General features: G+C 42.9%; 1 protein-coding gene across 1 annotated transcript in view; it reads left to right on the top strand.

The window, feature by feature from the left end:
• The first annotated feature begins 3,138 nt into the window (after window positions 1-3,138).
• The window catches only part of LOC138255249 (protocadherin-23-like), a 486,186-nt gene continuing 462,955 nt past the window's right edge, over window positions 3,139-26,369 (top strand). Inside the window, exons 1-3 of the mRNA XM_069205831.1 lie at window positions 3,139-3,143; window positions 3,454-4,322; window positions 11,473-11,712. Of these exons, the coding sequence (XP_069061932.1) occupies window positions 3,139-3,143; window positions 3,454-4,322; window positions 11,473-11,712 (1,114 nt within the window). The remainder of the gene's footprint in view (window positions 3,144-3,453; window positions 4,323-11,472; window positions 11,713-26,369) is intronic.

The following is a 26,369-nucleotide window of genomic DNA, read 5'->3' as shown; positions in this document are numbered from 1 at the left end:
ACACAGCGATGCGTCATTTAGTTTTCACACAGGGACGGCTGTGCGTCGATTTCCGGCACTCATCGTGGATCCTCTTTGGGTTGCGGGGTTTTCGGACACCCCGGGGACAATGCGTGGATTTCCTGTGCTGGCAGGACAAAGTCACAGGGGCTGCATTGATTCAGTGGGCGTTGCATCTAATTTTCTACCGCACGGCAGGCGCTGCATTGATTCCTTTCTGGAAGTTGGGCTGCGTCATTCTGGCTCAGCTGTGCGTTGATCCAATGGGCCGTGCGTCGAATTTCCGGTCTCTACGCTGGTGCTACATCGATCTTCCTTTTGTGAAGTTGGGCTGTGTCATTCTGGTTCAGCGTGCAGTGAAATTTTCACTGTGGTGCAGGCTGTGCGTCGTTTCTGGCAGGCTGTGCATCAAATTTCACCACACAAGGAGTCCTTCTTGTAGAGATGAAGTCTTTTGGTCCTGAGTCTTCAGGGAACAGGACGCAAGCTTTATCCAAGCCCTTGGAGAGCACTTCTTCTCCACAGCCAGAGAGCAGCAAGGCAGCAGGGCAACAGCAAAGCAGCAGTCTTTAACAGGAAGCAGACAGGTGAGTCCTTTGGGCAGCCAGGCGGTTCTTCTTGGCAGGATGCAGGTTCTTGTTTAAGTTTCTTCTACAGAAAGTGTCTCAGTTGGTAGGGGCAGAGGCCCTGTTTAAATACCCAAATGTGCCTTTGAAGTGGGGGAGACCTCAAAGAGTGGCTTAGAAGTGCACCAGGTCCCCCTTCAGTTCAATGCTGTCTGCCAGGGTCCCAGTAGGGGGTGTGGCAGTCCTTTGTGTGAGGGCAGGCTACTGTCCTTTGACATGCAATTGTCAGGCCCTCCAACCTTCCAGCCCAGGAAGACCCAGTCAAAATGCAGATGTATGCAAGTGAGGCTGAGTATCCTGTGTTTGGGGTGCGTCTGAGTGAATGCACAAGGAGCTGTCAACTAAACCCAGCCAGACGTGGATTGTAAGGCACAGAAAGATTTAAGTGCAGAGAAATGCTCACTTTCTAAAAGTGGCATTTCTTAAATAGTGATATTAAATCCAATTTCACCAGTCAACAGGATTTTGTATCACCATTGTGGCCATACTAAATATGACCTTCCTACTCCTTTCAGATCAGCAGCTACCACTCCGAAAATGTATGAGGGCAGCCCCAATGTTAGCCTATGAAGGGATCAGGCCTCACTGCAGTGTAAAAACAAATTTAGGAGTTTTACACTACCAGGACATGTAAACTACACAGGTACATGTCCTGCCTTTTGCCTACATAGCACCCTGCCCTATGGGTTACCTAAGTCATACCTTAGGGGTGTCTCATATGTAGAAAAAGGGGAGTTTTAGGCTTGGCAAGTACTTTTAAATGCCAAGTCGAATTGGCAGTGAAACTGCACACACAGGCCTGGCAATGGCAGGCCTGAGACAAGGTTAAGGGGCTACTTAATTGGGTGGCACAATCAGTGCTGCAGACCCACTAGTAGCATTTATTCTACAGGCACTGGGCACATATAGTGCACTCTATTAGGGACTTACAAGTAAATTAAATAGTCCAATTGGGTATGATCCAATGTTACCATGTTTCAAGAGAGAGAGCATATGCACTTTTGCACTGGTTAGCAGTGGTGAAGTGTGCAGAGTCTTAAAACCATCAAAAACAGTATCTAAAAAGTGGAGGGAGGCAGGCAAAAAGTTAGGGATGACCCCCCTAAGGCTGCCAGGTCTAACACTTACTATGTAGATTGAAGTAGGACCTTATTGTAAAATGGATACCTTTGTCAAAAATGAATAAGGGATATTGGTGAGCCTGGCTGGTAAGCTGATACAATTTAAACTTCTCATCAGAAGAGTTTTACTTATTAATTTGGTGGTGTGGAAGGAGATGGGTTGTTGAATATTTCTACTCTCAAGTATTTGGGACATGGTGCTCAGATGGTAGAAACAATGAATGATTTCAGCTTCATGAAAGAATTGAACAACATTCAGAGGTTCCTTGATGATGGAGAGTAATTCAGTGTGTTGGAGAACAGTGACTGCAAGCGAGAGGTTTGTCCATCACGAATTTGCTGGAAGTAGATAACTTAAGTCTAATATGAACTGAGGATCGGAGACCTGAGAGCCCTGCAATGTCTGCTTACCATAAGCCAAGTATTGCTTGTAGGTTGGAGGTGAGGTGCCAAGGAGGGAAGGAGAAGAATAGATTGTGTTATTAATGTAAAGAATGTAAGAAAAAGCAAATCAGTAAATTGAATGTTCAAAGCTTGTGTAGCGGGAGGAGAGAAGGGCCCCCAGAAATGAGAAGTAAAAAAGACAGAAAAAAGACACCAGAGATCTAGAAAACAATTACTCGAGAGCAGTACCTTTTTCCCAGTTGTGTGAGGACAGCACGCAGCATGTGGTGGTCAGTTGTGTTGAATGGTGCGGAGAGTTCCAAGAAGAGAGGAGAAATTGGTGGTGTGTACAAGTTAGGAATGCAAGAGGACAATCACAGTTAGATGAAGTAAAGGGATCCAGATTGTAGTGGATCTGTCAGCTTATTCTGAATGGAACATCCTCAAGCATTAAAACCAAGGGGCACATTTATGAAACGTGGCCCTGCACCTAGTGCAGCGCTACTTTTCTTATGCCCCTTAGTGCCCCCTCTAATGCTACCATGTGTGCGCCGAAATTTAAAATACGGCGCACCATGGTGGTAGTTAGGGTTACTAATTTTGTAATTTTTTACGCTAGTCTGGAGCTTTGCAGGATTAGCAGCAAAAATGTTGACTTTAATCTTGGAAAGCACCCAGAGACCCACTGAAAGCAATGGGAGCCTCATTTTAACACCTGCGCTTAGCAGGCGTTAAAAATGCCGCAAAAAATGATGTGCCATGTTTATAGCCCCCCTAGCGCTGGAGCGCCCCGTGCATACATTATGCCTGGCGCAGGCATAATGTGGCGCAAGGGGTTACAAAGTGGTGCAGCGTTTTTGGCCTTCCAGCGCCACATTCGAATAAAAATATTGATGCTAATGTGGCACTCGAATGGCGCTAGGCCTTCTTAAATCTGGGCCCAAGTCTTTCAAAACCTTTCATTCAGAAGGGGATCTGGGACCTCATACAATAATGGGCTGCGGGCGATGGGGTATTTGACTGTTTAAGATCTTGGCGTTTGTAGGATTATACTGAGAAGAGCAACAGATTAATAAAAGCATAAATAAGTAATTTACTACGTACTGAATTACTGATTCGGTATTGTTTCCGAGCCCCATTTCAAGGTTATAGTATTCGGAAACCCACTGATTTACCGGATGGAAGGTTTTCTGAACGCTACATCCGTTGTTACATAAGACCTTTAATTATAACTCTTATGACTCATCTGTACAAAGACACGAGCCATAAATTTGCATTTGAGCTCATAATGTTTTGTTTGTAATTTGATTGATTGATCTCAGTTCTAATCAAAGGTGTTTATCAATATTTCAGGTCATCACTGTCCCCAAAGTGAAATATCTTATCCAAAGCGTCAAGCATTTATTCCTCTTAGAAAATCTCATGCCTGCAAAAGGGATATGTTCTTTAAAGTCACTTGAAAACCAGATTGCTCTGAAGAATAATGTGCATTTTAAAATTGCTGCCGAAGATGAAGACAGCCATTTTCAAATTGACCATTCTTCGGGCGAACTGCTCCTTGTCGATGAGCTTGACTACGAGTTTGCATCTCATTACCTCCTCAGAGTTATCATCGAAGACCAAAACGAGGAACCACCACAGAATTCCACTGTTTTTATCAATATCGAAGTAGGAGACGTGAATGACCACTCCCCCTCTTTCCCGAACAGTTTTATTGTAATTGCGGTTGATGAAAATGTTTCAGTTGGCACTATCGTGCACACGTTCAGCGCAGAGGACGGCGATGGAAGCCTGGTGAACAGTTGGTTGAAATACTCCCTGAGCACCTCCTCGCCAAGAGAAAATCCATTTTCCGTTCACCCATGGAATGGCACATTGACGACCGCCCTCCAGCTGGATAGGGAGGTCAGATCTTTTTTTGTAGTCACAGTGACAGCAACAGATCAGTCCTCTGTGATTCCAGATCGCAGACAGAGCTCCATGACTGCAAAGATCCTCATACTGGATATTAACGACAACAGTCCTTCTTTTGTGTCTTCACCTGTAGCCTCTATCTTAGAGGATGTAGAAGTGGGCACCTTTGTTCATCGCTTCATTGCCAAAGATCCGGATGAAGGTACAAACGGAGAAGTTGCGTACCACATCATATCAGGAAATGAAAATAGAACATTTTCGCTGGATGCGGCGACAGGTAACAAAGTTTCCTATACTTACTACAATTCTGTGTGGGGTTTGTAATCAAAGTTTGGGCGAATACGTTTGTTATAGGTGATTCAGAATAATTATAATTTATCAGATGATTGAATTTGGGTTTGAATAACTATAGGAAATTGGGCTGTTGGTTGAATTGGCTGTGATTCCTGGTCAAGCAGCAACTACAATCCTTATCAGAGTGAGGCACAAGCCAACCCTAAAATAATCTGTGCTCAACCCTGTAGTAGCTTGGAACTGAGCAGTCAGGCTTAACTTAGAGGCAATGTGTAAAGCATGTATGCAATACTTCAGACAGTGATAAAGTGAGAAAAACACACAAAATGAACCTAACATCAAGGTAGAAAATTATAACTTTCTTTAATAAATAAGACCAAAACGACAAAAATCCAATCAGTAGAACCAGAGATATGCAGTTTTAAATATTTTAGTGAAAATCGCACCAAAAAGCATAAAGCACCAACTGCGAACATCTGGTCACCCCGAACCGGGACAAAGTCACAAGTTCAGACTGACTGCGCTGGTGCGCAGCCTGCTACAGGGGCCCAGTTAGGCCCACTGATCAGAGTATAACGAATCCTGGATTGCAGAGCATTGTGAGGATGCAGGGCAACAGCACCTAGCGCAGGCAGAGCGATTTGTCGGTTCTGGAGGGCAGCAATACTGAGATGTGAGGGCCTGCATCATCATCGGGGATCCCATTGAAGGGGCTTGTGATTCAAAGTCTGGGATTGAGGAACCGAGACACAGTCTGGGTAATGGGTCAGTTCGAGGAGCCCAGTGTCATCGTTGAACCTGCTGTTGAGAGTGATGAGAGGGTCTGCACTGAGGATGTGGTGCACAGTGGCACTTCTGAAGGCATTGAGGGCTGCCGAAATGAGGTGGGTCTTTTCAAAGGTTCCAATCAACACAACAGCAGAGATTTGTCGGTTCTTCTCGGGGTTGTGCTGTGCAGCAGAGAAGAGGCGCCGGTTCCAGTGGATCCACACAGGCAGGCAGAACACTATAAGCCCACTTCCAAGGGTCCAGGGTTGGGGTGCACCACTTGGCAGAGTAGACACAAAGATGGCACAGTCCCAGTGCAAGTTTGTTGGAAGCCTGTTGTGTCCCTGAGCCTTCAGATCAGAAGGCCAGTCAACTAGCCCTTGTGGTCGCTCTGGGTTCCGGGTTCAAGAAATGCAAGTCCAGTCCTTCTCACCCAGGAAAGAGGGCAGCAGATCAGCACAGCAGGACAGCAGTTCTTTAGACCAGCAATCCAATAGAGTGGCATTCCTTTCAGCAGCACAACAGCCCTTATTCATGGCAGAGTGCCCACAGGTTCAGAAGTATACTGTAGTGTGTTGTCTGATGTCTAGTATTTATACCCAATTGTGCCTTTGAAGTTTGTAGATGCTTCTCCAGGAAGGCCTTTGAAGTGCACAAGTGTCCTGTATCCCTAGCCATGGCTCCAGACTAACTGCAGGGGATATGGGGCCCTTTGTGTGGGGACAGAACACAATCTATTCAAGTGTAAATGGGACTATGGACAGCTTCTCCCTCCCATTCTGCCAGAGATGGCCTATCCAGCCATATGTAAGCTCCCCATTGTGTGTGGCTGTCTAGGCAGAATGCACAAAGCCCAGCTGTCAACTACACCCATTTATGTGACCCAGAGACAGGGTACAGGCACCACATGGCAAAGGGAGGAAAATGCACACTATCTCAAAGTGGCATTTTCAAAATTATGATTTTAAATCCGACTTTAACATAAGTTAGGAATTTTCAGTACAATTCCAAAGACACCAAACATGAATCGATAACCTCGTCCCATTTGAAAATTACACATTTAAAACATAATAAGGTAACTCCAAAAGTATCCTATGGGAGAGGAATGCCTTGCAGTAGTGAAAAATTAGTTTAAGAGTGTTTTCTCTACCATGAGATGTAAACCTCAAAAGTACATGTCCAGCTTTTTTTAAATACACTGCTCCTTACCCCCTGGGCTGTCCAGGGATTACCCTAAGGGTGACATATGTATCAAAAAGGAAGGTTTGGCCATGGCAAAAGGTTAATTACTTTGCCAGACCGGCATGGCAGTTTAAATCTGCACACACAGGGTAGAAAGGCAGGCCTGAGACATACTTAAAGTGCTACTTCAGTGGGTGGCACAATCAGTGCTGGAGGCACACTAGTAGCATTTAATTTACAGGCCCTGGGCACACGTATTGCCACTTTACTAATGACTTACAGGTCAAATAAATATGGCAATTGGGTATGAGCCAATCTTACCAAGTTTAAAGCAGATACAAGCACTTTAGCACTCGTAAGGTACGTCAAGGGCTCGGCACCACCACCCCATGCAACTCACAACTGCTTGAGGGTGCCGGAGCAAGTGTACATACATCCTTTATTACCTCAGCACCGATCAGGGACGGCGGCATATGCATCACATGGGTTTGAGTGGGCTGTCCCACGGGGGCCTTCACAACTGCCTGAAAACAGTACCACCATGTTCGAAATTAGGTATTTATTCCTGAGCAAGTGGGGACAAATACGAATATATCAGAGAAACAGCCTCCAAGAGACAAAAATTGAGCAAAATCACAAATTAGACCATTCTAACTCATTTATTAATTTATACTCCCCATTTCTTGTTCATCTCCCCAAAGACGTATATGATTTGATATTCCATAGGATGGATTGAATACTCGGGGCGATCAAGACCAGGGAGGCAAGGTGTTGTGAAGTATCCACATGCAGAAGCCAAGTACATTTGGCACAGGAAGCAGCAAGTCAGTGTGATTGAAGAGTAGAGATAACGTCCAATGTGTGAGTGAATGTTATTTAGCACAGGCTAGTTATAATGACTACTATAATAAAGAGATTCTGTAAACGACAGTCTCTGATTTCATTATAATTCGCAACTAGTGAAGTATTCAGTTGCAAATTATAAGGAAAAGGCATCAGAACTTGACTGTTATAAGTTATTATTGTCAAGTTCTGACATCACAATGCCTGGTGCCAGTAGCCAAGGTGAAAGGCAGGTCAGGTTATGGAGTGGTGTAATTGAAGCAGCTGTTTAAAGCAACCAAAATGAAACATTGATTTCCTTTTTTCTGCTCCATTTCAATAGCACACAGTGACAAGCAGAGGAAATATGTTTATTTTTTGCACTCCTTAGATAGAGAAAAGCTAGAACCTTTCTGTGTGTTTCTACAGTTTCTGAGCTACTTCATATAAAAGAGCTATGCACCAAGTTTTTAAGTGGTTTGTGGGAAAGGTGATGGTGTGCCTATATATTATATGGGATAAAGTACCCCCTGGCATGCGTGATAAGGATATTGCAAGAGTTCCGTATCTTTGTAAAGGAAATCTGCCTTTGGCCTCATTTCTCTATATGGTTATGGAACTCCTCAGTGACTTGCCATATCCTCAAAATGTAAGGCAGGGAGTGCTTTATCCCTTATATACAGGTCACACTTTCTTCATGACATGAGTAAAATGCCCTCCCCGTCTCTTGGGTTCACATAATGAGGTTCTGTGTGTTTTTTGATGTGAGGTAAGGTTGCTCATCCAAGCACTCTTCAAAATGCAACACATGGCAATACAGTTTTACAGTTAGCTGCATAAATTTCTTTGTTTTATAGAATGTTATGCCAGAATGTCCTTGTTCTAAGAATCTGCTTATTGAAATGCAAAATTCAAAGTCACATTGGAGGCAGAAATGGTTTTCAATTATAGTTCAAACTGACGAAATAGAATGTGAGTGAAGTTGTTTTTTTAATTTTAGATCATGTTATTTCAAATCAGTGATCAATTTTACCTCAGGGGAATTGAAGACCCAGAACATAAAGTTCTACAAGGAACACTGTCTGCAAAAACATGTCAGAAAGCTAAATGTAAAGTTCTGTTTTGTCTTCTGTAGAAGCTCTAGATAGCAAATTTTTCTAGCTTCAAAACAGCTGATGTAAGGCTCTTATGTCACATATCTACAGCCACTTACGTTCTTAAGGACTGTATAACCAGTATGAAAGGTGTACTTGGAATGGTTCACAATCAAATATAGTAAACGCCTGTGTTTGTGGGTCTTTCCAATTTTCCCCAATTCATGGCAGACCCGTGGTTTTGTAGATTTACAGGCAGCAACCCTACCTACACAGAGTTAGGTAAATGTGGATTTGTAATGTTTTTACATCAGATGCAATTTTTGTTTTCATTGAGAAAGAATCACTTCCCAACACCACTCTAGAAATCGAACCTGTATGGGGCCCTTCTCTACATGCAAGTCACCACATACGTTATTACATTTAGACATAAGAAATGCAGAAAGTGTGTCATTGGCAATGTTTTTTCTTGCCTAAAACGATATGTTTGAGTAGTTCATTACAATTTGAACTGCACTCTCTCATGACAACTCTACAGAGTCTCTGCAGACATGAGGGCATTCTCTTCATGGAAATATGTGCAGACATTCGAGAACAGAGCTCACTGTCACTATCCTGTGCTAGACATTCTGCCTTTGGACATTGGTCTTTATCATTAACCTAACCTTACACTACTGAACCTTTTTGTTTGCTGTGCCAAATAGAAGTTCTAACCTGCTGAATTTTACCACTCCTAAGGCATTCAGAACACTGACAAACCACCCTTTCCACCCAGCTTTGGAGCCAGCCAAGGCCACCAATAACTACTTTGAATTCTTCCTTTAATTTTATACAGTCCGGGATCCCCTCATGTGCCAATTAGATTAGTCTATTCCAGAGTTTTTTAAACTGGATGCCTCCAAAAACCAACTATCAATAACCATCAATTCATCCCTCACCATTCAGTTGCCTAGCAATACAAGTTCATTGCCTTTATTAGCATCCCTACCTCATTTGTAGTGTAGTCTTTTTTATCTCATTTTACCTTTAGGTAAATGTGACATTTAAGCTTACTAGAGCACTTGAGTGCACCCAAGCAATGGTCATATATGCATCTCCATCAGAGGATGTGCTTCTAGGTTGTCACACATGTGATCTGCCCATGGGGAATGCTGGGAGGCGCCTGCTTGTTCCCTTTCCTGCATTGCTGTCAGGCATACAGGAATTGAGGAAATGTTGCCAGTGTCAAAATGGTGAGTTTCTGTGTACATGACCAGATGCTTCATAACCAAGACTGATCAATAGGTTTTCCAACTTCTTGAAGAGTGGGAGAAATGATTTCCATTTATATGTGTGGGCAGGTTTTCTACATGCACAGTCGAGCAGGAAACTCCATTACACTGGGCGTGAACCATAATGTAGCCACTTCTGGGAAATGGGGTAAAAGAAATTGGATTAATTTTTGAGGTTGGTGACTGCCAACCCCAAGGAATAATCAAAACTCTTGTCAGGGTAAACTCTACAAGCTACTAAATTAACCTTAGCTTTAACCCCAGCAGCTATGGCACAGAGCAGAGAGAATAACTTAAAGCAAGGTTTTGTAGTCCCAAAACAATATTAAAGTCAAACTCTGAAAAATTAAAATCCTAAATCAAATAAGCAAATAGGGTCAAATTTAATAAATATAATGATGCCAAAACATCAAAAGTCCAATAAAGAGGCCCAAAGTGACACATTTTAAAGCTTAAATAAATACGGCACCGAGAAATGTAAGACACCAATGATACTCAGTGGTCCTGGTAGACAGAGACCAAGGTGCAAATTCAGGCGAACTGCGATGGACCCTGGCTCAGATATACCAAGTGAATATACCAAGTGAAAGCCTGTAAGTGAAAAAGTTCAAAAACGTTTTTAAGTCCCACTGGTCTATTTTATATGGTTTCTTTCAGTTTTTTTCTAAACTTTCTTTTGGTGCCCAAACACCCACAAAATTACACTTGCTCCACTTTGAAATACCATACATCCTGCAATACGGACTACAAAGCTAAAATAAGGGTGACTTACTACTATTTAAGAGGGAGGTCATTAACCTGACAACAAAAGGTTATTTAGACAGGGCACACTGCATGGGTCGGCTACACAGAGTAGGTCCGAAGATGTTTGCACTGCCACTATAGTGAATGGCACAATAGTGCCGTAGTTCATAAGTGTCATTTAACTTTCAGACCCTGGGTGCACTAGCCACTTACTGGTAAGTTAAATAAATGTGCTGATTTGGTATACACCAGTTTAGCCGTGTTTAGATCGAGAGCACAGAATTGCATAGTTTCATGATTACAGATTTGATGTGCTTCTATATTGCCCTCTGATATCTAAAGCTAAGGAAATAGGAGCTGGTTATAAATGCATTCAATAAATGGAAATAAAAAGAGAATTGACAGGAAAATTGTGTCTACAAATTTCAAATGTGAACAAATTAGTATAAACCCTCAAAGGTGTGGAGAGTAGGGCCTGGTATTGATACCCAGGGGAACATTTGAAATTGTAAATGGATAACAAGACACACAGGCAGTTGACAACGTAGATATGTATTTATTTATGTATTTTGACGATTCATTAAACTAATCAATAGGCTAGGATTACTAACGACCTCGCTCGAAAATGTTTTTGATCACCACAAAAATGTAATTAGAATGGAAACTTCTGCATCACTATTTAGATATTTATGATTTGTGGAACTTTACGATGGAAAATTTCATATGCAACACTACAGTCAATTTTCTGTGGTCCTGATATAGAAGAGTTAGGTCTAGGAAAGTGTGTAATACAGTGAACACTTACATGCCTGGGCAGTTATATTTTCACATCTTGCAAGTCGTTTTCTCTGGTTAATCTCATTAAATTAATGCTGTACAATGCAGGAGTCGGTGCCATTCTCTGGGGTGTGGAAGAATGTTACACTTTTGTGTGAGTTTACGATTCTTTACTATTTCACAAAGGTATTTTACTAATAGTATATTTACGAGACGCGTATACAAAGATAGGACAGTTCTATCTTTTTATGTGCGGACACTGAGCAGTCATGAAAATACTACTGGTAAAATACCTCAGTGAGTAGCAGACAATCGTAAACTTACACAAAAGTGTAAGTTTGCTTTTGTCAATCAGGCCTAAAAGTTTAAAGTGAAAATGCGCATAACTCCATGATTCGATCATGACACTTCAATCGCCCGAAACTCACCTGTGACTAAAGGACGTTTTACTGTGAATTTGCTTTTTGTCCCTTAGGTTTGCTGACCCTCTCCTCTAGGTTGGACCACGAAGCCGAGAAGTACTACAGTTTGACTGTCGTAGCATCCGATAATGGTGTTCCCTCACTCTCCTCAATTCAGTCTTTTACCATAAACGTATTTGACGTTAATGACGTCACACCATCATTTCAACAGCAATTTTACGAGGCCTCGGTTTCAGAGAACAGAGATCCAGGCGAGTTTATAATTAAAGTTGAAGCCGTGGACGCAGATTCAGGTACTTCTTTCTGTTATGTTGTCGTAACATGTTTGTTTATCCCCAACAATTAAGTTTAGCGAGAAATACTGGATCTGGAGGGCCATGAAGGGAGCGAGCGGCACTACCGGAAAGTAACCAATGTCATTTGTACTTTCTGTGGTTTCCTCTCGTTGCTCTTACCCTAGTCTCTCAGGATCAAAAGGGATGATGCTGAGGGACTTTGGCTGGGATAATTGGCCACCAAATTATATCATCGGTGGTCAAACGGTACACTTTGTCACCCCGAAACCCCTGGCATATTGGGGAATCAGCGTAATGGGCATGGGCAGCGATGGGCCTTATTGTGCCAGCCTGAAGCGCGCAGTTGGCGTTAAGAAATTAAGCATAATCATGAAATGATAGGATATCAACTTAAAATAAAACACAACGCTCAGATCATTCTATGGTAAACGATAAAAAACTGCGTCTTATTTTTTCTTGGTGGTAAGAAGTTGTACTGCCAGACCATGACCACAGAGTGGCACTAGAACCCAAGAGTTCACAAGGATTGCTGAAGTACGATAAGTTTGTTTCTTTTCAGACACGTGAATGCATTTTACCAGGACTAAAAGGGTGTATTTTATTTTTCTGTGTATCTTTAACACCATATACACGAATCAGTACTAATAGGATGAAAGAACATTTTGTTTAAACCGACTTATCAAAAAAGTGTATGCAATGTAATATTTAGTTTTCGCTAAAAATCTATTTATTTACCAGCTCCTACTACCAAATAAGGTCTCTCGATCAGGTAGGAGCAGAACGCATATGGAAACGGAGCCATGTTTATTTTATAGTTTATGGGAAACCATGGACAATATAAAATCAATTTCATTGTTTGTCATATGAAAGTAAATTCCGATAATTTGTGTTCTAACTCTTGCCAAAGGAAGGGACCCTGTATTCCGGAAAGCTTGCAACCAAAATACCTTTTAGCCTGAGAAAAGGTATCATCTTTGAAAAAGTAATTGTTATTTTGGGGCACTGTCACACAAAGCATGCACCAGCAGCGCTAATTTAGGACAAAGAGCCATGCCACACAAAGTGAGCACTGCACAGAAGGGGTAATTTAAGATATGGGGGCTATTCACAAAGGAAATATACACGTGCATTTACTCGTGTATATTGACTAACACATCTAGCTGTAACTCAGCACTTATTTGCTATTCACCAATTCTGAGTGTAAATTTACACTTAGGTGTAGTGTTACATGTCTTCGTTCCCTACTGTGATGGAATAGATACGCCTACAAAAGTATTTATAGCCATAAAGTTACTACAACTGTAGTTTATATCCCATCTACTTTGCAGACATGTTCCCCACTGGGATGGATATCTCAGCATGCAGAGTGGAACTATCTGATGGACACGGTGACCTCCTCTGCCGAAATGGAGACCTAAAAATGGATGGGACTAGGCACATACTATACACATGTTCCAAATCGTTCACACCTGGCAGTCATTCACTTAACAGCATATAAATAATGGTCACACCCTAGAATCTGCCTTTTTCCTCCTGGACTATGTGAACCTGCATCCAACAGAAAACACATCTAGACTCCAGGTTGCAGACCACTCTTAAGAGGAAGCAGACATTTACTGGTGAATACTCATCCCTTATTGTAAAATGTCTGGTAAACAGTGCAATCAACTACTTTGGCTGCTTTAGTTCACATTCAATAGAGCACAGAAGGCAACCTTGTCAGTCACTGACCCTGTCAATGCATTGTGAGAGAAGACTGTGGCATAGAGGACATTAAGAAGAAATGGAAGGATGAGAGAAAGTAGGTGAAGGAGTGGTTCGCCAAGGTTCATCAGGCACAAGCTAATCCTGGAGGCATACCTGGAGCCCAGCTTTGTCTCACACCCCTTGAGGAGGTTGTCCTTCTCACAATGCACCCTCAACTCACACCAGCTGTTTGAGTTGCCTATTGCAGGAAACCATGCAATGCCAGAGAACAATTAACCCAGAAGCAGCACAATAATGTTTCCATTAGGCCTTGTATTCACCTCCAGGAGTGGAATCTGTGTGTATCATGCTTTGTATCAAACCAGTCACCATACCATCATCAGGTACAACTCTGAGGGGCTTATTTACAAACCCCTATGTGCAGCCAAACATCACTTTTAGTGACATTCCACAGTGCACACTACAAGGCCACGTAAAGCCAGCCTGCTTGACTTTTCTTGGACTTGTAGATATGAACTGAGGCAGTGCAGCACATGTCACTGCGTTGTCTCACGTTGTGATTGGGAGGCGTGCCATGGGCGTTACGTTGGGTGTTCACACATAACACCCATGCAATTTGATTAATTCCCTAATTTACGAGGTCTCGTAAACCTGGGAATGCGTCAAAAGCCTACGTCTCCCAGGGGAGGCGTAAGGGAGGCGCAAAGAGGGGAAATACCTTTATTTTTCCTTGTTTTTTCATTTTCTATGTGTGCTGCAATCAGCAGCACATATAGAAGAAGGAAAAACTCCTCTTGTGATTGTTTTTGTGCACCATGGTGCAAGGGTACCTGCATGGGCACATTGAAGCCCATTGTATGCCAGTGCAGGGGAAACGGAACAGAAATGCGCCTCATCTCATAGATATGGTGCATTCCTGCCGTTTTCTTTTAACGCAGGTCAGGGCAGCAAGAATTTTTGTGGTGCTGCCCTACGCCAAAACCTCATAAATGAGGCCCTGAATGTCTTATTCCTCTATATGTGTGTCTCTCTCTTTTGGTCAGCTAGAGTCAAACCGTAGCCCTGGTGTCAACATTGTGAAAACAATACACATGACATTAGGGGACATCCTGGCAGCAGTAATTATGACTTCTACCATCCATCAATCAGGTAAGTCTGTGAACATCTGATCTTTATTTCTATATCTCATATTTTTTTGGTACACTTTATGTATGTTAATTAAAATGTATATTGTATTCTGAATGTGAGTTTATTATGCCTCATTTTTTCCCTCTACATTGACACCATTAGTGTAAAATTCCCCTTTTATATTTTAATTCGTAAATCTTTGTATACGATTTCACATTAATCATCTTTACAGCTGCTTTACCAGGGGATGCTTTACCACCCCTAAATTCAAGGACACTAGTTCAGCAACTGAAATTAAGGGTATTATCCAGAAAGGAAGCATCTGTGGCTGGAACTGGTGAGTTGCCATTGAATATACATAATATTTCCACTCAGATATCAATTCTTACCATCATATGTTTATTCAAGTTCTCATTTTACTAGCTTAAGTTTGAATTTATATCTTCAAGCAGTCTGTTGAATCATTCAGACAAAATTTTATATCTTGTATTTCAATGTTTTTCATCATCCTCTGACAGTGATACTTTAACATCTACTAGCGAAGCATGGTGGGAAATCCATGGAAAAACTCCAGTCACCCACCCCAGTAACTATCTCAGTGCCCTGCATTTCACAAGAAGAATATAAAGATGATGAACAGGAGATGGCTGAGGAAGAAGAACAGAATGACGAAGAAGATATTGTTGCCATTACACAGAAAACCTCAGAAAATACCTTCGTATAGCTCCCTAGCAGTATTCCCCCAAGTTTACTTCTGAGGGTTGACATTCCCCAGACACCATTTAAGGATACCAATGGTGAACAACAACACTCTCCCTTCATTAGTATCCTCAAAAGCTCCCAGGAGGCAACTCTGTCCATGATGGAAAACCTGCTGGCCATGTCAGATAACCATGCATGATGGAAAGAGGGTTGTAGTGGCCAAATCCTGTTCTCCAGGAGGATCACTTTTTAAAACGGCGGCCTATTGAGCAGGGGAATATTGAAGCGATAAGGGCAATTCTCTGTGACATTGTTGACCATCTTAAAGGACTTCCTCAACTGAATGACTGGCAGACTGATGACTAGGATAATGCTGTGCCATGTTACCTAGCTCTGAGAGATGTGCTCTTGCAAAATATATTGAGTGACAATACCCCAGGCGAGATTATTGTTTTTAAAATAATTTGTATGTTGTTGTTAAAAAAGTGTATTTTATGTATATGTTTTGTTTTAAAATATTTTATTGTTTTCAAAATGCTTGTAGACTTTTGTAGTAAAATGGTGGGTTTGTTAGGGAATTAGGGGCAGATTTAAGAGCCCCTAGCACCTCCTTGCACCACATTAGTGTCATTGTTTTACACTAACATGACCCATCAAGGCCCAAATAACAGTGCCAAGTATGCAAAGTGGCACAATGCAGCCATTGCACCACTTTGTAACCCTTTGTGTTACATTATACCTGCGCTAGAAATAATGTATGCAAAGGGTTGTTCCCGCGTTAAGGGGGCTTAAAAAATGGTGCAAAGAAATCGAAGAAATTTCTTTGCATCAGTTTTTTAAGCACTTTTAATGCCTGCTTAGAGCGGACGTCGAAAGGAGGCACACATTGTTTACAATGGGCCTCAAGGGGCTTTCCTGCTTAGCGTCAACATTTTTGACGCTAATCATACAAAACTCCGAACTAGCGTCAAAACGTTTGATGCTAGTTCTCTAACTACTGTCATGGTGCACCGTATCTTAGATACGGCACACACATGGTGGCATTAGGGGAGCACCAAGCGGAGCAAGAAAAGTGGCGCTGCACTGGGTGTAGCACCACCATATTAAAATCTGGCCCTAGTTGTGTTAATTGTTAATAATGTTTAATTAAATTATATCTTTGATTTTTCTAATTATACAAAATTCAAATTGTTATATGATAAACATTTTAATTGTTTAATATTATATTTTAATAGTATTATATTTTAAAAAATTTGAAGCATCATTTTATAATTTGATTTAAAAAAAATGGTTCCTTAATATATTTTTTTGTTACCTATATTGAATTTAATTCATTTTAAGGTATTTATTGATTTTAAATTAAGGTGTTTTTGGAATTGATATATTTTTTAACATTGTGAGTTTTACATTTGTTATTTAATTTGATATTTTTGCAAATCATGCTTTTTATTATTTTTTCTATTATAGTTCATTATTTGAAAGTTATGGAATAGTTATTATTTGAAAACAATGTTTACTAGTAATCTTAATTTGCTTTTTATATCATATGGTTTATTTGTTTGATAAATAAAATTGATGTTTGTAATATATCCCTTTCTGTGTAATATTATATTAGATTTGCAATATTAAATCATTTTGACATTTTAAAGTACAGCATTTTCCCAAATGTATTTCAGTATGGAATAGAAATAGTAAAGTTGACCTTCACCCAAAATGTTTAACACTCTCCCAAATACGGTTAACTTTGGAGTGGAAGTAGTACATCTGAACATCTCTTTAGGGAAGTCATACTTTTGCCCCTGATCAACCCAATTTGTTGACTGATGCTGGTGGTTATTAACTCTGAAATTGCCCTGGGCTCTGCTAACGAGGCACAGGACCAGTGCTCTGTCCTCTAAAGGTATACGGTAATTAATGTAATACTAATTGGCAAAGACAGTTTACCTGTAAGTACCTAGTATATGGTAGGTGTTAGAAGTGGGGTCTCTAGTTTGCAGAGGTATACACCCTTGTACAAATAGGGACCACAATCCTAGTAAGGGTAAATCACACACAATCCATATTCTCCTGTGCCCACCCTCTGGTACCTTGGCACTGAGCAATCAGGCTTAACTTAGAAGGCAATGTGTAGAGTATTTGTGCAATAAATCATGCAATAACACAGTGAGAACACTACAAAAAGACACCACACAGATTTAGAAAAATATAAGATATTTATCTGATTAAATTAAGGTCAAAACGATCAAGATTTGATAATCACAAGTTGAAATATCACTTTTGTAATGATAAGAAGAGTCTTTAGTTCTTAAAAGCAACAATTGTCTCTTGAAAGCACAAAGGACTTGGTTTGCGTCAAAATTACACGCACGAAGACCGTAGAGGAGGAGATGTGTGGAAAAAGGTAGGTGTGCATCGGTTTTCTGGGTGCACACAGATGATGCGTCAATTCTTTTCCACGCAGCAAGGGCTTTGCATCGAATTCGTATGCGCAGGCTTGAGTCCTCTTTGCAATGCGGGGTCTTTTGACGCCCAGGGACAATGTGTGGAAATCCTGGGCATGCAGGACGAAGTCACAGCTGTTGCGCCCATCCGGTGGGTGATGCAGTGGAATTTCTGCCGCACATCTGGCACTGCGTCGAATCCTCTCGAAGGAAGTCGGGCTGCGTCGTTCCGGCTCGGCGATGCGTTGATCCGGTGGGCTGTGGTAAAATTTCCGGACGCAACATTGGCGCTGCATCGAGCTCCACTCGGGGAGCTGGGGAGCGTCGTTCTGGTTCAGTGATGCAGTGATTTTCTCACCGCTGGACAGGCTGTGCGTCGACTCCAGCAGGCTGTGCATCGATTTTCCCTTCAGAAGGAGTTTCTTTGCAGAGATGAAGTCTTTTTGGCCGGGAGACTTCAGGAGCAGGAGGTAAGCTCAAGCCATGCTCTTGGAGAGCACTTCTCAGCAGAGCCGGAGGCAAGCAAGGCAGCAGGGAAACAGCAAGGCAGCAGTCCTTTACAGCAAAGCAGTCCAGGTGAGTCCTTTGGGTAGCCAGGTAGCTTCTCTTGGCAGGTTGTAGGTTCTGGTGCATAGTGTCTGTCCCAAGAAGTGTCTGATTTGGTAGGGTCAGGCACTCAGTCTATATACCCCAAAGTGCTTTTGAAGTGGGGGAGACGTTAAAGAGTGGTTTTGAAGTGCACAAGGTCCCCTTTCAGCACAACCCTGTCTGCCAGGGACCCAGTAGGGGGTTTGTCAGTCCTTTGTGTGAGGGCAGGCCCCCGTCCTTTGAAATGTAAGTGTCAGGCCCTTCTCCTGTCCAGCCCAGAAAGACCCATTCAGTATGCAGATGTGTGCAGGTGGGACTGAGCATCTTGTGTTTGTGGTTGTCTGGGTGAAATGCACAAGGGAGCTGTCAACCAGCCCAGCCCAGCCCAGACATGGATAGGAGACAGGCTGTAAGGCACAGAAGGATTTAAGTGCAGAGAAATGCTCACTTTATAAAAGTAGAATTTCTAAAATAGTAATACAAAATCCAACCTCACCAGTCAGCAGGATTTTGTATTACAATTCTGGCTATACTTAATATGACCTGTTTACCCCTTTCTGATCAGAATCTACCACTCAAACAGTTTATGAGAGTAGCCCTAATAATAGCCTATAAAAGGAGCAGGCCTCACAGCAGTGGGAAGCAAATTTGGAAGTTTTCCACTACCAGGACATATAAAACACACAGATATATGTCCTGCTTTTTACCTACAAAGCACCCTGCCCTCTGGGTTACCTAGGGCCTACCTTAGGGGTGACTTATATGTAAAAAATGGGGAATTTAAGGCTTGGCAAGTACTTTTAAATATCAAGTCGAAGTGGCAGTGAAACTGCACACACAGGCCTTGAAATGTCAGGCCTGAGACATGGTTAAGGGGCTACTCATGTGGGTGGCACAACCAGTGCTGCAGGCCCACTAGTAGCATTCAATCTACAGGCCCTTTACTAGGGACTAACAAGTAGATCAAATATGCCAATTGGGTATGAACCAATGTTACAATTTTTTAAGGGAGAGAGACCATATGCACTTTAGCACTGGTTAGCAGGGGTAAAGTGCACAGAGTCCTAAAACCAGCAAAAACATTGTCAAAAAGTGGAGGGAGGCAGGGAAAAATTTGGGGGTAACCACCCTAAGGCTTTCAGGTCTAACAGTAGTACTTGTATGTTTAGAGACCACAGTGGACTTAATGCACTTAAGTGTGCACTCCTGTGGGACTGGTGCCATTTTAAAGCCAGGCCTGCCTTGTAGGCTGGGTTTAAAATAAAAGTGTGTGCAAATTTGACTTTGGAATTAAAAGTGCTTTGAAAGTCCAAAACTAAATTTTTATTACATTTAACTCACCCATATAGTATGACCTAGGTGCCCCATGGGTAGGGTCCATTGTTACAAAAAGCAGGTACAATATAAAATATGTTTTATCTGACCTAGTAAGGAAAAACAACTAAGGTTGTTTTTCCCTATTGGAGTACTGGTAGTCCCATCATGGGCTAATATGGGGAAGGCTTTATTAAACTTAATAAAGTATATCTCTGCTTTGCAGCTAGCTAGCAATATCATGCAAGGTACAAAATTAATGGTCAAATTAAATTCAACAACTTGTCAATGTTAGATTTAATGTAACAGTTACAGGAAAATAGTGTTAGAACATACTATTCTGAGGTTACCTAAAGCAGCCCTGTTGCAGCCTCTTCTGATAGGTCTGCCTTTGACAGCTTGAACCAAGCTGCTTTCTGAGTAGGTGTGAAGAAGACAAGGGCTGAAACAAAACAACCATCTGGTGATTTGCTTCCTGAGGAAACCAGGGAGAGGAAGGGGGCTGGGGAGAAAGGTTAGACTTCAAAGGCAGGAGACCAGATGTCATAGGACCCAGGCCACCCCCACTTTCTTGATTCCCATCTAGATGGCAGCTACCTAATTAGATTATGAGAGGGGCTGTAAGGGGATTGTAGTGAGCTGTTAGCCACAACTTTGGATTGGGTTACACAGACGCACACTCCAAGGATAGATTTTATCCATTTTGATTTGTGCAAGAACAGTGTATTCTTAGTTGAAAATATGTCACACTTTGCTAGAAGAGTTCATAGCAGAGGGAGCTATTACCCCTATTGGTTGGAGTGTACTTCCCCTCTTGACAGCCCACAATGGAGGATAAATATGTGAAAGCTGCAGGAGCACCTCAGAACACTGCTTGGAACAAAAAAAGAAGGACTGCACTGCTGGACCCTGATACTACACCACAGGCTTGCACTCATAAGGACTGCACCTGCTGCACTCTCAAGGCTCTACAAAGAAAGGTCTGTGTCTGATTCAAAGAAAAAGGAGTGGACTCTTTGAACAGCCAGATGTGCAAGAGAGCTAGAAAAAGTCACCTATAAGCCCAAAGAGAGGATCAGTTCAGCTGACAAGTGGTGACTGTTTTTTATTGGCCTGTGTAGGTGCGTTTTGGGATATTGAGTAAAAATTTGTAGAAAAGATCCAGTAGGAGACTGGCTCGAAGTAGAAAGTCAAGCCACCACAGTCACATCGTGAATCAGCCTGACTGTGCTGGTTTGCCCTGCTGAAAGCTTCAGAGCTCCTAACCATCAATGACGAGGACAAAGACTTTCAGAGGTTCTCCAAAGCATTGCGCTGCAGCAGGCCGCCCTAATCAAATCAAACCTCTGATCCGAGAAGCCTTAAACCTGCAGACAAGCCCATCAAAGAGAGAAAAGCTGCAAGAAAAAGCCAAACATCCTCATTACGAGTTTGGCGTTCCGTACACCGCCATCGGCTTGGCGGTCGGACCACTGTATTATGAGACGGCCTATGCATCAAAGACCGTTGTGGTTCTTACTGCACCACCAGGCACCACATACAACCGCGGTCACGAGGCAGGACAAACAGGCCAGTGGAGCCTGTGTTTCTTCCAGACACAGCATGAGGTTGCACACCACTAATGTAACCGTAGCAGTCCAATCACCACAAACCCAGCAGGCAGAAACAGAGAGTATAAAGGAAGGAACTAACCTGGAGGCAGCGTTAAATGTTCTCTGCCATGGAGCCCATCACACATGCCCTGCTGTTGTTACCGCTCATCGAAGGTGCATCAAACCCATACGACCATGGACACAACCTACCCGTGTCATTACGCTCAATAACAGATCATCGTGCCATCATTTACATGATATGGGGGTCGCGCTACAGGCACCAAGTAAACATGTTATTGTGCCCACAGTCGGAGTCATCCACACAGAAGGACACATTCACAGACATTAAGGGCCCCCTTTGAGCAGGCCACTCACACTGCACTGCCACACTATGTAAAAACCCACATCTCTACATCCTAAGCACAGGGACGATGAAGTGTACACAACATTGTGTCTCACACACACAAACAACACAGCATCATCGCATCTCCCAATACAACTGACATCCTCAAATTGCAACAACTGACATCCTCAAATTGCACACATGCCATTTACTGTTGTCAGATTCAATACACATATGTATGGATCTGTCATAGTACCCAAACAACCTTCCCATGAAACAACCCTGTAATGGACCGACACATCACCCACATTGCAACACAATGGAAGGACAATGGGATGCACAATAGTTAATGAGACAAATATCCAAAGCTCAGTATGCAGACAATACATGCACAATAGGGATGGAGGCATCAGGAACACTCAAGACATGATGCTGCACTGGGACACATATCATTTTGTACACGCCCCAAAAAAAAACATTTGCACAGGAACTGGCCCTACATGTATCTCATGGACAAACAGTACTCTAGCCAAGTGAAATGCCTTTTTGCAGAATGCGGAAGTGCAAGTCAAGAAAGCACATACAACTGCAACTGCATAGGACATACACATAGATGAAGTACCAGCAAGGTACACACAGCAAAACAGATACATATACAGTCAAATGCGAAGGAAGCTAGCACAATTGAAAACCCTCTATGTCTGCACACATGAGACCAATATAGAATCCATATCTGTGGGTATGATGGGAGTGATTGATGTGTCACTGGCTGTTGTGGTGGTGCTTGCCGGTATGCTGGATATGGTGTGCCGGTCAGTGGGGGTGGTAGGGGTGTCAGGTGAAGTGGTGACTGATGCAGTATTTGTGGGTGTATGTTGAGTGCCTGCATGCCGGTGTGTCTTGTGGTGTTTGGGGTTTATGTGTGCAGCTTATGTGTGTTGAGTTGGGTGCATGCGGATGTGTCTGTGTGCTTGGGATTGGTAGGGGAATGGGGGATTTGGATTGGGAAATGGAGGTGGAGGGGAGCAGTATTTGGGGGGTGACTGGCTGCCACAAATGAGGAGGCCAGAGCCTGAAACGATCCCTGTATGCCAGACATGGCACTACAAATGCCTTCCAGAAAAGCATTGGTCTGCTGAAGTTGGCTGGCCAACTCCTGGATGGCATTCACAGTGGCAGTCTGACCCACAGAGATGTTCCTCAGGAGGTCAATAGCCTCCTCACTCTGGGCAGCAGGGGTTACGGGGCTGGGGCAGAGGTGCCTGTAGCAAAGGAGACACACACCCTCTCGGGTGAGCGGGCAAGGCCAACTGGGTGGGGAGCAACAGGGAGGCAATATAACTGGAGGCAGCTGAAAAAGGTGGTAAAGCATCATGTCCCAATGGGTCCTCCACCAATAGGGAGTGGCTACAGGAGGTTGAATCCGATGATAAGGATGTAGATCCGGTCTCCTCCGTGGCACTCCCCTCACCCTCCAGGCCATTGGGTCCCTCCGTGTCGGTGGCATCTTTACCGGAGGTACCATGGCCAGATGCTTCCCCACTTGGTTGTACCCTGTCCCCTTCACTTGCCTGGGCTGATGCTGAAAAATAAAGAGAAAAATGGTCACCACATGTTGCTTATCACCTTGAAAAAGACCTCTGATTAGCAAACATAACCATGATTTCAAGTAGACCCCAGCATCAAACTCCACTAAAGTTGCCCCTACATGTACCGTATCATATGGATGCATGATATCTGAACTGTCAACATTTTCCCACAGAAATATTTGTATCTCAAACAACTACAATTGCATGCCTGAAGTTGTACAATCATAATAACCATTGAACAGGTAGGAGACCACAACACCTTCAATGCTTGTAACATACCTTAGTTACCTGTTGTCATGCAATAGTAGCCCAATGCCATCTTCATTCACACAGATACCACAAAAGGTCATGCAGACATTTATTTGTCACATACACAATAACAAAACAATGTAAAATGATGGCATGAGAATGTGTCATGTTGCTGACAACAGTACAGTAGCCTGGAAAAGGTGACATGGAATTACTCATGTCACATTTGAAACATGTCAACAATGCACTCTTCACCAAGTGAAATTTGTCCCAGTGGAGTGATGGAGGTTGTACTAATGTTGATCACAAATGCCACACATTTGGCATGGAAATGTACACTGTAGACATAATGTGCAAATTGACAGGGAGATTTGTCCTTAAAATCCACAACACAATGAGTCAGCAAACCCCAGGGAAATCATCACTAATGTCTGGCACTCCTTACAATGACATACTCTGATTTCATCAGTAGACACCATTAGTCCTTTGAATGTTGGAGAATCCCAGAGATATGCAAGTACTTGCAGAAGAATATCATCAGTTGCTCAATGGGAAGATGCATCACTTTCTCCATTTTGTTCTTGGAAACCCAGATGTCTGTGGTTACATGGTTGTACCCATCCATATGTGACTATAACATAAATGGAAATAACTCCATGATGCATGCCAGCTGGTATTTTATAAACCTTCTACATTACATAGGTGCAGTGGACATCAATTGCCTGGGAATGCACATTGTGACTAAAAAATCTAGTCCTACACGTCTTGGCCCTCATTGCTACTGCAGTTGCACACGCCAAATGACATGCAGTGATGGGTGAGTGTATGTGTCAGCCAGCAATCAATGTTAACACGCTCCTGTCTGTAGTACCACACAAAATGTATCCCCATTGCAAATGTCCTATTACACTAACAGGTTAGCATGCACATATATGTGAGGAAATACAGATATAATCCCATTATGACAGGTAGACCATGCATGACACATCAGTGTACACATTTTGTCAAAGAGAAAGGGACACATGCTATCATGCAGGCATATGGGATGTTGGTAACAGTGATTACAAATAAATCATGTCAATGGGCATTCCCTACTTACATTACAGACAATAGTAAGGCACCAGCACCCTTCACACGAAGACAAGTAGCCTCTGGGGGACAGATGCCAATATACTCATTTGACTGGACACATGGCTGAGGACAGTGATCCATGACTTCCTTACATTTGGCCTGTAACACTGAGGAGTAGTGGTCTGTTGCATAGAATTTACACCCTCTACAACAACGAACATTACTTGATTAATCAATGTACACAGCCGTGTGTTGTCCCTGGAGAGCAAATTGCTTGTGAATTATACACAGTTATCTCCTAGGTCCCTTGGCCAGTATGCAAGGCACATCAGTATGCACCACATGACATATCTACACAAACAGCTACTTATCTACTGTATCATACATGGCTCATCCCTAATTGTCAGGGGGAGATGTCAGAACCTAACACATTAACTTGGCAATGTGACAGGCAGGAGTATACCCTGTATTCACCTCCTTGTGGCTACTGTGCTCCCCTCAAATGCCCATCAATGTCTGGGTATGCCACTGCCAGAATGCCGGCCATTAGTGGGGTTATGGTCTGACATGCCCCAGCTGAACCTCCATGATCTTCTGGGCCCGGCGTCTCAGGTCCTCCCACCTCTTGCAACAATGGGTGCTCCACCAGCTGAAGACCCCCAGGGTCCGCACCTTCCAGGCCATGGATCTCCATATCTCCTTTTTCTGATGAGCCTTGACCTGCATGGATGCGAGAGACAAATCCCGAGATTACAGTCACAAGTTTTCACACAAATGGTTGAGTCACACACATGTTAGAAACACCAAGCTAGAAATTGTCAATTTGTTAACTCAATATAAGTGTAAAGGACACAAGCCAATAAGTACAGGGACACGACTACAGACATTTATATCCATCTGCAGACTAACCCACTACCCCGCTCAATGCCTATAGTAACTAAGCAAGCCTACTGACATCAGGTAGCCCATGCTCCAGCAACATGTACTGTGATGTGAGCCACGATGAAACACTACACACATATGTGGCTTCTGAAGGGTAAACTCCTTTGGCCTCAGTGGACCAACACATTCACACTCTGCAACATTGACTCACTGTATACAGTCCCTACAGGCCATTTCCATAGTACAGACTTTATCATTATACTTGAGTGAAAATGAAGGGGCTGGCATGGTGGGTACAGACAGTGTATTCTTGTTCATGTGTGGGCAAGTGGACTACCAAATGCAGACTCATGCCATTTCAGGGGGTGGGTTCTGTGATATGTACCTGCACCACAGAACACTCCTTTGGATATATGTGTCAATCCTTCAGAGATGGCATCCAACATGCAAAGGTATACATTGTACAGTTTCTGCTGTGTGACCAAAGTACCGACTCACATGTCATGGCCTCCCAGAATCAACACACTGTCTGCACTGTGGGACTGTCATTAGTGCAATAGGCCTGTACAGGACAAATATGACATCTGTGAAGGTGACAACAGAGCTATGGGAGTAAGGGACCTGCCATAAGTCAAAGACACACATTGACAATGAGGCAAAGTGCACATATGGACTACGTCTGGGATGTACCTCAGTACCCATTCCTAATTTAGTCAACAGACTGAGGCATTCAGGACGGGTTTTGACAGTAGAACATTATATTGTCCACATGACAGAATCTGCTGGTGTACAGGGTGTGTGCACAGTTCCACAGTTACATAACCACAGTGACTCTCCCACAGCCTGGACTAGGTCCCATACTGGGAGATACAACTGACAGGAACTGGTCTCTGCAGGATAAGCATACAGAACCTACATGACATTCACATTTCTATCACTACCATGCATGATGGTATATCATGTGACCATCAGAAATTTGGCATGTGGTTTGTGTGGCAACCTGAAGGGCGGAGTGAGTCAGGATGTGGATTTCAGACACAGTTTGTCA

Source organism: Pleurodeles waltl, chromosome 1_2 (genome assembly GCF_031143425.1).
Source record: "Pleurodeles waltl isolate 20211129_DDA chromosome 1_2, aPleWal1.hap1.20221129, whole genome shotgun sequence".
NCBI classification, from domain to species: Eukaryota; Metazoa; Chordata; class Amphibia; order Caudata; family Salamandridae; genus Pleurodeles; species Pleurodeles waltl.
The sequence above is the reverse complement of the archived record's forward strand: the minus strand, read 5'-3'. Positions and strand labels throughout refer to the sequence as shown.